At 60.0% G+C, this 15347-nt stretch overlaps 1 protein-coding gene across 3 annotated transcripts in view; it reads right to left on the reverse strand.

Annotated features, from left to right (window-relative positions):
• Window positions 1–507: 507 nt before the first annotated feature.
• The window catches only part of AP2A2 (adaptor related protein complex 2 subunit alpha 2), an 84910-nt gene continuing 70070 nt past the window's right edge, over window positions 508–15347 (reverse strand). For all 3 annotated transcript variants that reach the window (XM_047877870.1, XM_047877869.1, XM_047877871.1), the window contains exons 11-22: window positions 12754–12936; window positions 12119–12216; window positions 11474–11705; window positions 11203–11370; window positions 8376–8536; window positions 5639–5721; window positions 3896–3985; window positions 2965–3088; window positions 1789–1905; window positions 1640–1709; window positions 1375–1509; window positions 508–683 (exon numbers count right to left, since the gene is read on the reverse strand). In XM_047877870.1, coding sequence (XP_047733826.1) covers window positions 606–683; window positions 1375–1509; window positions 1640–1709; window positions 1789–1905; window positions 2965–3088; window positions 3896–3985; window positions 5639–5721; window positions 8376–8536; window positions 11203–11370; window positions 11474–11705; window positions 12119–12216; window positions 12754–12936 — 1539 coding nt within the window. In that variant the 3' untranslated portion in view covers window positions 508–605. The remainder of the gene's footprint in view (window positions 684–1374; window positions 1510–1639; window positions 1710–1788; window positions 1906–2964; window positions 3089–3895; window positions 3986–5638; window positions 5722–8375; window positions 8537–11202; window positions 11371–11473; window positions 11706–12118; window positions 12217–12753; window positions 12937–15347) is intronic.

Below are 15347 nucleotides of genomic sequence, written 5' to 3' on the forward strand. Positions count from 1 at the left end.
AAGAGCCGCAGAGTTCAGCCTGGCCAGCGTCGGCGGTCTCGCTGGCAGCCGCGCCAGCCAAACACCAGGGCTTCTAACTTCTCGACTGCGACCCCACCCCAGAGGGCCCTGCCGTGGGTGGCGTGCCCCGTCCGAGTGCTCTGTGCTCGCGCACCCGGGGCCTGGCCACGCGGCTGCCGCACCCGGCGTCGCCTCCCAAAACGGCCAAAGAGCCTCGTCAAGATCCGGCTGCGGCTTCTCTCAGGCGGGCGGAGGGGAGCTCTCAGCCACGCAGCAGCGGCGTTTCGGCACGATTCCAAACAAATCTACGCCCTCCTTCACACCGGTAACCTCCCGTCATCGGGAGACCGAACCACACGACGGTCCTGACCTCCACAGACACCGGTCCCGGGCCCGCTCTCCCTTCCGATTCGGCCGCAGTGCGGGCTCAGCCTGTCTTTCTGACGCGCACCCCGGCCACCCCGGCCCCGCCCGAAAGGTCTGAGAAGCAGGGCTGAGAGGCGCCTGTCGACTGGGCTGTTTATTTGCAGCACGGCAAGGAGGACACACAGCAGACACGGAGAGACACCGACACACACAGGAGCCTGATCCCGCATCCTCGGCGATTAAAACTGCTCTGACAGCAATTCGCACAACCTCTGGGAGACGGTCTCTTTACTTGTGCGCAGCGTGAGGCGGTACATCTGCAACAGAACACGGCAGGTCAGCGGGCGCGCTCGGCAGAGGGCTCGGGGCGGCAGACGGCCACCCGAGCTCGTGTGCCCAGCCCTTCCCCGGAGCACCCCCGTCTCACAGACTGAGGCCAACAGAGCAAGCCCGACGACAACAAGCGCCAGCGTGCGCGTGGAGCAGCCGGCATCTCCGTGGGCCGCGGTGCGTGCAACACCGGGCAGCCGCCCCGGAGGGCGACGGGGCAGCTTCTCGCGAAGTTACCCGCGCACAGACCCTGCGAGCCTGCCCTCCCGCCTCGGCGGCCCCCAGGCGAAGCGAAAACAGGCATGCGCACAGAGGCACAGGGCAGCTCTCCTCAAAACAGCCCCACACCGGCACAGCCCAGGTGTCCGTCAGGAGGACCAGGTCAGCCAACCGGGGCACATCCGGCACAGGAGGGCCACACGGCCACCGCTGCTGGAGCTCAGGGCCAGGTCAGCCCGACGGCAGGCCCCGCGGCGGCGGTCTCTAAGGGAGCTCAGGGCACTCCCTGGGGCGACAGAGACGCCACACGTGTCAGTGTAGCAGGGGCGGCCACACGGGCATGCAGCTCTACTGCGACTCACTCCTACACTCGAGGCCTACAGATCTCGCCGTGCACGCGTTCTGCCACGAGCACGGCACAGTTTACGCGGACTTAGCGATTCCCCGGAGAAGCCTGACCTGGGCTTGCAGATTTGGCTCCAAACGCAGCAAGCATCCAATCTGGGTGGTTTTGGTGTGGATGATGCCAGCCCCCACAAAATTTGCAGGATTCGGATCAACTTCTTCAAGGAGCGCAGAACCAAACCCGATGATCTGCGCAACAGAGACAGGAGCGGGGGGGGCAGCGGACCGGGCACCACAAGAGGCACAGCAGCCCGACCGGCCTCCCTGAAGAGCCCGAGGCAGTGTCCCCACCCTGGGAGCGCCCACAAGCAGGCCTTACCTTAGCTTTGGTGATTTCTGTGTCCATCGGATGCTTTGCTTTGAAAATGTTCTGCACTTCCTGTTGGGGACTAGTGAGGTAGAAACAAGGGTCACCATGCTGAGCCAGGTCAGAGTTGGGGGGCCCTGCCCCTGCGCCCACCCACTCACTTGCTCAGCTGCTTCCAACGCTGAAAGAAATCCTGAGAAGCCATTTCTGTGGGCTGGAAAAATTTGTTGAGAGTGATAGGCAGCTTCACGGACACATTCTGAAAAGTCCCCCCATACCTATGGGCAACACAGAGAGACGTGGTGAGCAAAGTGAATGGACAGCCGAAAAAATCTGAAACTCAACTAGAGAATCAAATTCTTAGTTTGCTGATCGATGGGGCCCAGGGAGGGCCTGTGGATCGGAGCTGTCGACAGCGTGGGGGTCGAGTGTTCTGGAAGGGTGGCACTGAGCCACAGAGAGGCCTGGGCTGTCTCAGTGTGCAGACCGACGAGCCGGGCGATCACCGGCTTCTGTGCACACGTCCGGGGGCGGGAGGGGGGCTGGTACTCTGGCCAGGCCCCGCTGGGCTCATGAGACCAGGACAGGGACGGACCTTGGGCACGAATTCCCACCATCTCGTCACTTCTCCCCCAGAGCCCATTTCCTACAACTCCAAGTTGGCTTAAGTTGTGTACGGTTTTTCCTTCTTCCACGAGAAGAGACTAAAGAAAGCGGTTGTCTACAGAAGGAAACAAACATTTGCGTGTCGGTTTCCGTAAATTCTACAAAGCACACGGTCTTCGGTTCTCGGTGTTTCTGATTTGAAAACCCCCAAAACTTTAACCTTACAGACACCTGCAGGGAACCGGGTTTTCACACACATGCCATCACGCTCACTGAAAAAGGATAGCAGTGAACCGAGCAGCAGCACAACACGTGGTTTTTAAAAAAGACTCACGATGGCGTGTGTGCTTGGAGAAGGGACTAGACAGCGATGCACCCCTGGGCGGCCCCCAGCAGCTGACGTCCGGAGCAGCAAGCACGAAGAGGCACCCGGACCCAGCTGGCCCCGACGCCGCAGCGTGGGCCCCTCAGAACCGTAGGTCACAGCGGCCTCGAGTTTCCGCGTGCACGCGGGTGCCGGCATCTACCGGGGTTGCCCACTCGGCCCTCACGATGCCCTCTGAAGGAAGGACGCTGAGGCTCAGCGAGGACCAAGGGCCCCCAGGGACGAAGCTGCGCCCAGGCATGGCGTGTGTGATGCCAGCCCCCAGCCCCCCCCCCCCCCCCCCCCCCCCCCGAGCTCCAGGCAGGAGCCGGCTGCTGGCTCAGCCCACAGGCCCACGGGTCCTCACCGGAACTGGATGTTGAGGACGGGCGCCTCCGTGAAGTCAGACACGCACTCTATGTTGACGACCTGCTGCACCTGCGCGCCACCGTCCACGGTCGGGTCCACAGGCTTGGTCTGCAAGCTCAGATGTGCAGGTGTCAAGGAGGCCATGCCAACATTTGGGAAACGTGCCTGAGCCGAGCAAGCTCTAAAACCTTCTCAAAGGGGGTCCATAAGGGTCCGAGTTCACGCTCCTGATCTCGAAAGAAACCCTTAATGCAGTCAATCCTACATACACGGGTTTTTAATTCCTTTACCATCTGTTTCCAGTTTATCTCAAAATAAAAATGGACCTGGCCTGTGGTAGGTAGGTGGCTGCTTCGCACGCCTCTTGTACAGGAAGCAGCATCCTTCTCGGTCAAGCTGGGGCATTCTTAACCCTCGCTCTGTTCAGTCGGCCTATCCCTGGAGGAAAGATATTTGGCTACAAAGCTGGCACTGGCGGGGAGAGTTCTAACCACGTTTCTGGTACTCGTGAGGGACGAGGCTCCGGTGTGAAGAGGGCTGCTGGAAAGAAGCACAGCTCGCCCCAGGGGGGCGCGGCAGGGGCCCCGGGCAGTCACAGGCCCCGGTCGCCCTGTTCTCAGAGGCTGCTCTCTCAGGGAGACTCCCAGAGAAGGAAACCAGAGTTCAGAGGGACTTAAAAATAATGTGACAGGAGAGCTAAATAAGGGAAAACAAAAGTGACTCCAAGGAACCAAATGACCCGGGAGCAGATGCCCGAGTGTCAGTTTTCCACGCGTGACCACGAGCTCCCTATAAACACAAGGGCCACTTGGAGGCGCTACAGCAGCTGGGGAGCATCCGCGTCTGATAAAGAACGACTTCCTCAGAGCCCTCCTCTAAATCCCAAATGGCCATGTGCTGGGGTGTGAGACACACGAGACCAAGGATATTCATCTGAAGGTCGTCTGAACAGATCAGTGTTGGAGTGAAATTTAAGAACTGCGTGGAGGTCTTATTTCCATAGAATATAAACATCCGACCTAGAAGGGAGAAAACAATTTCTTTCACACACATCCTGAATGTTAACCGTGAAAAACAGCAGAGTCACTGCTGTCAGATCAGTTCCAGAGACTCGCCGCAGGTGGACATGGGGTCGCGGCTTCCCCTACTGGGGTAACTCCTGCTCTCCATCTAAGGGAGCATGCCTTTGTTGGGACCCTGCCCAGCCTGGGACCTGGGACGGAGGCCTTGGCCGCCACCTCCGGGGAGGCCAGGCCAGACCTGCGTCCCCGACGGCGATGCCCCTTGCCCCCACCACAGCAGCTCATGAGCCGTGTGCCGTAGACGAGGAGGATGCTCCGATGTGATCAGTTACTTAACATCGCAACAGAAACGCGTACACACATGTTTCTAAACATGTTCATACCCTCTGAACTCGAGTGGAAAATGGACTTCAAATGCCCTGGAGGGGAACAAACTGTCCAGCACCACCCCTCCCCCAGCTGACATAGCCACCACTAGGGGTGGGGACTGTCAGGGTCCGGAGTGCAGCACCTTCACCAGAGCGAGAAGGACGCCTCAGTCCCTGCTTTCAGCACAGAGCTCCCAGGAGGTTTCTGGTAATCCTCACGATGGCCCTAAACACCCCTAGAGGACAGGCGTCCCACTTGTCCCATTTCCCATACTGGCACTCGCTCTTACGGAGAAAACGGGGTCCTCACGAGACTCAGAGACGGTGCCCAAGAGGGAGGCAGGCAGTTGTCAGTCCACAAGAGCGCCCCAGCAGCACCCCAACGGTCAGCAGACATAGTTTTCTTTGGGGGGGGGGGGTGCCGAGGGGCGGACTTACAAGCTTTTTTAAAAAAACTGTGATAAAATACACAAACATAGAAAGTACTGTCTTCACCAACTCTAAGCACACAGCTCAGGGGCACTAAGCACATTCACACTGTTGTGTGGCCGTCCCCACCCTCGGTCTCGAGAACTTTCCATCTTCCCAAAAGGCAACTCTGTCCCTGTGAAACACTGATCCCCAGCCCGGGCGCCCACCGTCCACTCTGTCTCGGGAACCTGGAGACTCCAGGGGCCTCGTGTGAGCGGATCACACGTGAGCATCACGTCCCCCGGGTCCACCCACGTGGTGGCCGGTGGCAGAACGTCCCTCCTCGTCAGGCTGAGGGACCGTCCAGGGAGCGGACGGACCACCTCTACCTGTCCAGCTCTCGGTTCTTTGGGGAAATAGGAACTGGGGGTCACACGCTCGTTCCAGTTCCAATGTTTGGAGGAACCGCCACACTGTCCTCCGCGGCAGCTGCACCGGCTCACGTTCCCGCCGACAGGGCCGAGGGTCCGTCCGCCGCATCCTCGGCACACGTGTGGTCCCTGCTGTTTCGACAGCCGCCATCCTGAGGGGCGTGGGGCGGCACCTTACTTCTGATCGGCACTTCCCTGATTATTAGTGATGTGGTCATCTTTCCAGGTGCTGGTCGGTCAGGTGTCTGTCTTCTTTGGAGAAATGCCTGTTCAAGTCCTCTGCCCATTTTTTAATGGGGTTGTTCTTCTGTCGTTAAATTCAAATTCTGTATATATTCTATCCTGGAAACTAAACCCTTATCGGATGTATGATTTACAAATATTTTCTGCCCATATCATCTGAGTGAGGAGTTTTTTTTGTTACATAATTAAACACATACCTAAATTCTGCCGAAATTCAGACTTCAATCCAATTTGAAGCAACTGGTTTTCAAACAACACACCATTATTTTTACAGACAAACCTAGAGAGAAGGGACAGCATGTGAATCACTCCAAGGCACCCAATGAAAATATAAAGATTTTTTTTGAAGAAGGGTTTAACAAACAAAAAGGCCAGGAAAAACCTCTATGGGACACGAGATAAAGGAAAAGTAGGAAAATACTCAAGGGAACACCAGTGAAAGCGCCCTCCAGAGACAGAACCGGCGCACCAGAGACATGACCGCACAGGAGGGGGCAGGTCGGTGTTCTGCCCGTGAACATGCTGGTCCACAACAGCCGGCTTCTCCACAACTCTCTCAGGTGCCCCAGGGCGCAGCACACACTCCCAGGCCAGCCGGACCCCAGGCTGTCCCATCTGACGCAGGGTGCTGGCCACAACTCGGGGGGTGACTCCTAGCACCGCAGCCCGCAAACGAAGGACTCACGATCCAGAGCGGGCAGTGGGGTGGCACAGGGCCACGTGGAGCCCTCTGGGGCATCCAGGGGACCAAGAGACAGACGCCCCATGGCAGCAGTCCCCACGGCCCAAAATCTCCAAGTCCCACCGTGCTGCCGGCCTGGCAAAGCTCAGAGTCAGCACTCCCTGCCCCCCTCCTGCTTCGCACAAAGGGCCTGCGGGCACCCTGCAGATGACGTTCGGTGCTGCTCACGTGTGCACACGACCCCCGGCGTCCAGCATGGTCTCAACACAGGCAGCAGGAGGCGCAGCTCCTTCAGAGACGGTCGGGCCTGGTCCTCCCTCCATACCTGCTCCACGGAGCCATGCTCCCCTGGGACCCCAAGGCTGCCCTTCGCCTCATCCGGCACTCCCCATCTCAACACCACGGGCTCTCTCTCCAGCTCAAGCCCCACACGAAGCCTCACAAGGTCAAATGCAGTCCATTCCGTATGCACAACCTTCTGCACACGCTTGCCCAGAACTGAGCCCAAGGGGACAGAAAGAAGTGACCGGGCAGCAGAGCCCCTCACATCCCCGCCCCTGCAGACCCGAGGAGGGGGCAGCCCATAGTGCCCCACCCTCAGATCCAAGGCCCTGTAGTGCACATAGCACTGCTGGTTTGGGCTGAACCACTTTAATCTGACATTTGCCAAGGAGATGGCAAGGGCACTGACTGATGGCCCACTAGGTGACAGTCAAGGGCTGGCTGGATAGCTATTTCTTAAAGGGTCACCCCAACCAAAACCTGACCCTGTGGGATTATAGGTTTATAACAAGCACCTGTGACAGCCTCGGGAGAATGCAAACCTTCCCCCACGCCGGCGGTGCTGGTCCCAAAGCACCCTTTCCTTGCACCTACACCCGGCCCACAGCAGACCCCTCACCACCCTTCTGAGGCCACAGCACGGCCCAGACAGCCAGAACCACACACACACCACCACCACCACCACCACCACCACCACCGCCACCGCCACCACCACCACCACCACCACCACCCGCCCCGGGCTGGGAGCCTGGAAGCGGGCAAGCTGCCGAGCAAATGGCTCCAAGGGTTCCCACCGTAGACACCCGCCCCCCAGGCCTCCCACCTCGTCGTGCACACGAGGAAGCCCGTGGCCCAGGCACCACGTGCACCTGCACACACAGCAAGGACCAAGAACGCTGGGGAAAAGCCCCTGCCCCGGGCCACCACCCAGACCAGCATGCCCAGCTTCGAGCAGGCACTGTCCCAGGGACGCACGCCGCTCCAGCACCAAGGGCCTCGCAGCCTGGGGTCTGCAGTGCTTTTCAATCTCCAACGCGGCACTTCTGGAAGCCACCGACGGCAACGCGCACCCGTCCAAACCCACCTCTCCTCAGCATCTTCGACGAGCAGCAGGAAGTAAGAATTTGCACGCAGCATGGACACCAAGACACAGGGAAACCGCGCAAGCGCACGAGTCCCGCTGCTGTCGTCAGACTCAGGAGAGCGAGGGGTCGCTCAGTAAAGGTGCTCCTCTCCGGCCGGCGTGCCCCCGCACCCAGGCCGAGCCCTCCCACACCCCCTGCGGGACTTGAGACCGGCAGGGACTCGAGGGACAGAGAGCCAACAGGGGAAAGGTACGGAACCGCACAGCTAACGGAGCAGGAAGAGAAACATGCTGAGCAGAGCAGCAGTGGGGGGTGCAGGGGCCCGTCCGGGGCTCGTGGGCAGTGGGGGCTACGCACAGCCAGGCACGTGGCGCCTCCAGGAACGTGAGACAGGAAGCCAGAAAGACCACATTGGCTGTGGGGGGCAGTGCGCGCCTCGGGACACAGGAAGGCTGGGACTGAGGGCGCGACCGAGAGTGTGTGTTAACAAGAAAGCAGAGGTTGGGCGCCCGCAAGGCACACACAAAGAGGGACCGACGTCGGGGCCAGAAGGGGCGCGACCGCACGGCAGGGTGCGGAGCCAGAGGGGCACAGTCGCAGGCGGGTGAGAGGCCAGCATGAGCCTCAGAAACGCGGACGGCCAGTGCCTGAAGCTCTTCCTTTCCACCCGATCTTCCTGGCGACAGTGAGCTACCCGCACCTCATGAGAACTGATGACCTGCAGAGCTGTGGGGGTGGTTCTGGAGCAACCCCACCCAGCAGGCCGGTGCCCTGAGCTCTTCCAGGGCGGGCCTGGGCAGTAAGGACCAGCTTATGCGGACCGTGGGCCCCGGGCGGGCAGAGCAGGAAAGAGTCCCTGTGTCGAGAACACGGGAGACCAACTACCTGGCAAAGTTGTCTTCGGAGCCGGGAGCCAGTGGCGCGACCGCAGAGGGTGAGTCTGAGAATACATCCACAAGCAGCGCACCGGAGGACGGTGGGGGGCCCGCAGGCGCAGGGGGTGCGGCCCCCAGACCCAAGAGGTCTGCCGACGGAGAAGGCGTGGACTGGAAAACAGGGAGGGAGAGGGTGAGCGGGGAACCTCCGGGCACACCATGGCCTAGCAAGCACGAGTGCCCGCGCTTCCCCTCCAGGGATCGCGGCCAGGCTGCGCGGGGCAAGGGCCCGGCACGTGAGGGGAGACTGCAACCCCAGAGCCAAGTCTGAAGATCAGTCACCATCTCACACAACTGCAAAGACAGCCAACCTTTTTCCGTGACGATCATCTGAATGGGGAAAAAAAGTTCTGAAAACACTTTTGCCATAAAAGAGATCAAAAAGAAATGAGACCACGCACGTTACTGTCGACGTTCCAGAGTGAGACTGAGTTTGAAGAGACAAAGAAGTGGGCAAGCTACTTTGGGTGCATTCTTGGTTTAGCCACGTGTTAGGCCTTATGGAGTTATAGAGAACAAATAGACGAAAAGCCTACAGACCATTTTTTCTTTACATGATTACTTTTTGATCCGAGGCAAACGAAAAAGCCGCCGAGGGCCACGCACAACACAAACCACTCACCCAAGCTGACACTCACACTTTGACCCCGCACCCCTATAAACACGTGGGGCTCTGCTTACGACCAGGGGCCACGTCGCCGCAAGAACCAGGGATGAGCCGTTCTGCCTTGAGGACTCGTCTTGAGTGACCTTTGAATGTCCCACTGAGCATTCGTGAAGGTCAAAATCAGTTTATCCGAGACTGCACCCAGCGCCATTTTACATTACTGCACTCACTCTGGTCGGGCTTAACCCACGTCCATCTTTCCAGAACACAACTACCCTGAAGGGACAGCTGAGGGAGGCCAAGTACTCTCCTCCTGCCCCCCCCCCACCCTGCCCCCCGGCGTGTGGGCGCGCCCACTCTGGGCACTGGCCAGGCACACCTCGGGCCAGGCCTCTGAAGGCCACCTGCTTCCAGTGTGGCCGTGCTGAGCAGTTACACATGAAAATCAACGTTAGTATAAATAACTGCCCGTTTCTCTTTCAGCTTAAGTTAAAGAATTTCTAAAAAATTACATCGTAGGTATGTCATATCACATACGAATTCTATTCCAAGATAAAAGAGGCATTAAAATACGTGTGCTCTGCGTGACGGCCCCTCCTTCCCAGCCCTGCCGAGGCTCCCCTCAGGAAGCGGAGAGTCTGGGAGAGGAGGAGCCTGAGGGACGGGGACCCCAGAGGAGCTGTCGGAGGAGGCATCAGGAGCCAGCAGCATCTGGACGTGGCCTCTCAAGGTGGTTCCTGCCCCTCACTGCACCTGCAGCGGCATTCCTGGGAGCACAGCTACTCACATGACACTGCTTTTTACTGACACTGTTGTCATAGGAGTCTGCCCACCTGAGGAGGGTCAGGAGCAGAACTCAGGTGGCTTTGAACCTGGCTCTGAATTATGCAAGGAAGGTATCTGTCATAGCTGACAAACTACAGCCTACATGGGAGTTATGGGGACTGTGTCGCCTCTGCCATCTATTGAAAGATCTTTACCACTGGTTCCCGAATAACGATTCACACGCTTCTGACAATGGGCAAATCTTTTGTCCAATGAAGTCAATTATGTGCCCTGAAAGTTACAACAGACAAAAGCAAGGCTGTTCTGCTGGGAAGACCCACCTGGACAGCCACTCCCTGCCCAGGTCCCACATCGAGCTCTGCCCCAAGGCAGGCGTGCAGAGACCCACTGCCCCTTGGCTGCCTCCTCCCTCCCCCAGGAGGCCCGGTGAGGCCTAAATAGAGGGCTCACGGCAGGCCCAGGATCCTCGGCTTGAGGGCCAGACACACGGTCAAAGGGACACACAAGTAGACCAGGGGACAGGCCACAGACCCCATCAAGGAGCACAACGGCTCAGGCATAATCACGCCCTTGACAAGCCAGCCCCCAAGGCCTCGGTCTGTCTGCACACAGGCGCATGTCACCTCTGACACTCCTCTTCACAAAGGCCACCTGATATCATTAAGAGGCATCATTCACACCCCTGGGCCGAGATCCCAGAGACGATACAAAGCTCTCCAGGCCTCCTCCCAGAACGGACAAGCAGAAAGCCCACAGTCCTGGGGAGCTGGTCATGGCGCCCAGCTGGCGGTCGCGGGGCAGGGCTGGCGTGTGCGTTCCCACGAAGCTGTTGCTCGAGCCAGGGAGAGAAAAGAAACAAATACAACTCTCAAACTGACACCTCCCCCAGACGCACATCAAAAGACAGGTCTTCACTTACACGTGAATGCCCTCACCACGTCACACAGAAAAGGGAAACCGGCCCTGACCCAAGTCGCTGCTGAAAATCTCTAAGAACAGCGTAAGGTGTGAGGGGGGTCCGCTCTACACCAACAAAGAGCAGCCGGACGGCCTCCTACGCAAGGCAGTCCCACAGAAGAGCGAGCGCTCACATCGTCTGAACCACTCAGGACAGAGAGGAGATGGGAGGGAACTCTCGGCCCGAGACGGCAGTCTGAAGACCAGTCTGGAAGATGAGGCCCAGGCGCCTGGGGGGGAGCACCTTCTGAGGTCAGACGTGAAGGAGAGGCGAGGGCTTGGCTGGGTCCCACCACTGCGCTCTCGGCACACACCTCACACCTAACAACACATTCTCCCCAGGGGGCAAGTGCTCTGCTGGTGCCGAATCTCGGGGACCCGGCGACCCAGGAGCTTATGCGGGCGTCGCCACCAGAAAGGGACCCACCGCGGCGCTGGCCGGGGCAGGCTCGGGGCCCCCGTTGACAGCGGCGCTCCTCTCCCGCTTGGCCTCCTCCAGACCCGTGGCTGTGTCCGGGCCCTTCTTCTTCTTGAGCTTGGCCAGAATGGAGGACTGGCGCTCCGGAAACGGCGGCATCTCCTCCAGGACGGTCGCCTGGAGGAAGAAGCCCGGAGTCACGGCGGCGGAAAGCCCCGCAGCTTCCGGCCCCAGGGCGAGGGACGGTGCGGCAGGGGTTCTCCGAGCCACCGGGGCCTACCAGGATGTCGGTGCTGGCCACCGTGCTGAGCCGCAGGTACTCCACGGCCCGCTGCTGCAGCTCGACGTCGGCGTTCTTCAACTGGCTGTCACTGCGCAGCACGTCCTGAATGGTGGTCTTCACCTCCGGGAACAGGTTCACGAACTTGATGTAGGTGGACAAGAGCAGCGCCCTGGTGGGGACGCTGCACAGGTGGAACTTGGAGTGCAGCAGGTGGAACTGGATCAGGGGGCTGTGGGGCACAGACGGGGCGGGAGCGCGTCGTCCGTGTCCCCCTGCCCCTGCGCCCACGCACCTCACCCACGGGCGCGAGCGAGGAGTGGCTCTGGGGAACGGCCCCCACGCTAGACCAGAACCGCGCCCGCGCAGGCAGGCGTGCGCCTCCTGTCCCACACAAGAGCACGCTTCCCTGTGGCAGTGGGAGCCACGTGACCACGCATCTATTGTCAACAAGAGTCCTGACTTTGGTACGGCTTGAACGAGAATAAAAACACACGAATCCGGAGCGGAAGTGCTCTTGCCCTGCTGTCCCAACAAGCAGGTGAGGACACCTGTCAACCTCCCCTCGGCCGCCAGGTGAGAACCAGGAAGCACGGAGCCGGCATCACGGCGCGGTGCTCACCCGGCTCCCACGGGGTCTCTCACCTGGATCTGGGGTCCCCAGCTATCAAGTTTCCAAACTCTCCCAGGATGTAGCCTCCCACTTTGACCAGGTTCTCGTGGCACGCCGGAGCCTGAAGAGCCTGTGAAACCGTGAGCACCGTGAGCCTGATGCACAGGAGCACGCGGCACAGGTAGAAGAGCCGGGAGGCGTCTGACGACAGAGTAAAGCCGCTAGGAGGTGGCGAGGCACCAGGCCCACACGGGGTTCAGGCCGCCCTCCCGCACGGCCTGTTTTTCACGTCAGTGCAAGCTTCCACTAGAGCTGCCCCGAGACCCTCCGGCTTTAGTATCTGCCGCTTCCCTGCCTTCCCGCCACTTCAGCAGGTAGGTCGGTAGCAGGGAAGCGCCAAAGGCAGAGATGCGGCCAACGCCAGCCCTGGAACAACAGCCACGCTCTACTCAGGCCCCAGGCGGGGGCAGGTGCACACCAGCATCCTCCGGGGCACACGCCCCTCACCGACGGAGACCCTGCACGTGCAGGAGATAAGGCTCAAGCAGAGGTGGTGTCCACAGCGTAGGAGCCGGGACCTCCCAGGACGGGGGGCAGGAGACACAGGGAGGCCGGCAACGCCCGCCAGAACACCACGCCTCATCCCGAGGGCGCGTCCGGGCCGTACCTCGAACACCGTCTTGGCAGCGTAGCCCTGCACGTCGTCGCGGTTGATGACAATCTGAATGACGCGGTACCACACCTCTTCGCTCACGTAGTCGCCGGCGATCCGGATCAGGTTCAGGATGGTGTCCACGTACCACGTGTAGTCCACAGCATACTTCTCCGCCAAGATGGCAACTTTCAGCACCTGCAGGGTGCGGACGCTCAGGGCAGCCGCTCTGGGCCCCACAGCCGCCAGCGCCGCGTCAACTCGAGGGCCTCGGAAGGACCTGAACGCGTGTGCCAAAGCTCGGGTGTGCAAGAAGCTTCCACCACATTCTCAAGGGAGCCCAGAAAGTTGAGATTTGCAGATTTCACTGGGGAAAGCCAAACTGCCCTCCAGGAATAGACCGGGAGAGACACGGTCCAGCCGGGTCATGGCGACCCTGCACCGCCACGGACCAGAGCCTGGGCAGCCCTTCCCAGCAAGCCTGCCTTCAGGGCGGCAGGGCTCTCTGGGTTCTCCTGCTCTGGCCAGCCTCCCTCAACTCTGCACGGGGGACCCCACCCACTCATTTACCCCCACGCCCTCCAGAGGACTCTGCGGGCCATACACACTGCCCAGGGGCAATGGCACTGGGCTGACCCAAAGCAGACCCTCGCCCCACCCACGCCACCTTCTTAGGGCACCAAGCCCCCCAAACAGCACCAGCTGCCAACGCTAGACTGTGTCCCTCACGCAGCTGCCTGTCTTTACCTCCCTGCTGCGTTGCCCTCCTGAATGCGCCCCCAGAGCTCCTGCTGGGGCCTGGACCACCACCCACCTGCTCTGCCCATTCTCTGGCCTCCGCGGCGACCCTCCACAGTGATCCTAGAGCATCATTCCAAAATTCAGGCTGCATCACTGCCCTCCTTCGGCTTCAATCCTTCGAGCCCAGAGCTCACCCCGAAGCTGAGCACTCGGGGCCTCTCACCGTGACACGGGACAGCAGCCTCACTGCCTCTGCCATACATGCCCTGCTCCCACCGGACGGAGCCGCCTCCTTGCCGCCCAGCTGCCCACCCCCAAGTACCGTCATCCTCTCAAGACGAGCTCACTGCCACCTCCTGCAGAAACCCCCCAGCACTCCATGACAGCGACTCCCGAGGCCCCCCCGGGGTCCAGAGCCCTGCCTCTGCCAATCCTCACCCACGCTACAGGCGCTCCACCATCTTGCCTATGACCTGCACTCCTCATGGACAGAAAGGCCCCGCCATGGGCAGGGCAAGCAGCACGTCCAGGTATGGACGCCCAGCAGCTAACACAACCACAGGACGCATGATACGACACACCAGGCTGGACAGATGGCCAGACAGAGCATTTACTGCGAACTCAGAAGATCTGTCTTACCCCTCGTATGACTGAAGCTAACTGAGCAATGCCATTCACCATGGAAAAGGGAGTAAGGACCAACACGGAACCGGTTAACATTCAAAACCTTAAAAACCTACCCATGGGTACCTGGGTGGCTCAGTCGGTTAAGCATCCGACTCTTAACTTCAGCTCAGGTCATGATCTCACAGTTTGCGTCCGGTTCTGCACTGACAGCCCAGAGCCTGCTTGAGATTCTTCCCCCCCTCTCTCTGCCCCTTCCCTTGCTTGCTCGAGCTTGCGTGCTCGCTCTCTCTCTTTCTTTCTCTAGCTCTCTCAAAAATAAACAAGACTTACAAAAAAAAAAAAAAAAACCCCCACTAATCACACAGAAGACCATGGCCCCTCTGTCTCAGCTCAGGACACACAGAACCACGATGGTAACAGTGCCCCAGTGAGTACAGTCCCCAGAACCTGCTGCACCCACGCAAACGGGAGCCCAGGCCCTGCTGCCTGGCCACACTCTAAACGTGACCCCACCCCTACCCCACAACGGACTCCCCTCTCCCTGCACGTCTATTCTTAGATCTTCCACCCTGTCCCTCCTGTCCCCCCAAAGTGTCTGCGTCCTCTCTCCTGGCTGGTCACCCCTGTCCCTCCTGTCCCCCCGAAGTGCCTGCGTCCTCTCTCCTGGCTGGTCACCCCTGTCCCTCCTGTCCCCCCGAAGTGCCTGCGTCCTCTCTCCTGGCTGGTCACCCCTGTCCCTCCTGTCCCCCAGAAGTGCCTACGTCCTCTCTCCTGGCCGGTCACCCCTGTCCCTCCTGTCCCCACCAAAGCGCCTGTGTCCTCTCTCCTGGCTGCTCAGCGGTTCAGCTCCAGGGCTGCTTCCTCTGAGAAGCCTTCCTTGGCCTTCTTTCTTCTCCAGGGCAGCCCCACTCTTCATCAAAGCATGGCCACGTGGTAATTAGGCCACGCCACTCAGCACTGAAGAGCCAGCACCTGCCCCAGACTGGCCACAGGGGCCAGAGCCATTCAGTAAATGATCCCCTAGAAGCCTGAGTGTCCAGCTATATGCGGAGCCACATCGGCTCAGAAGCTCCCAGCCTCTCATTTCCAAGCCCAACAGCAGCCCAGGAGCAATGCTGAGAGTCAGCTGTGGGGAGCTCTGACGCTGGGCACTTGCCCCCAGAGTTCCCAAGGAGGCCTCAACTGCACTTCGCTCCCCAGAAAGACAAATAAGACACACTTTTCATAGGATGAGAGGCTGC

Source organism: Prionailurus viverrinus, chromosome D1 (assembly GCF_022837055.1).
Source record: "Prionailurus viverrinus isolate Anna chromosome D1, UM_Priviv_1.0, whole genome shotgun sequence".
Taxonomy (NCBI): domain Eukaryota; kingdom Metazoa; phylum Chordata; class Mammalia; order Carnivora; family Felidae; genus Prionailurus; species Prionailurus viverrinus.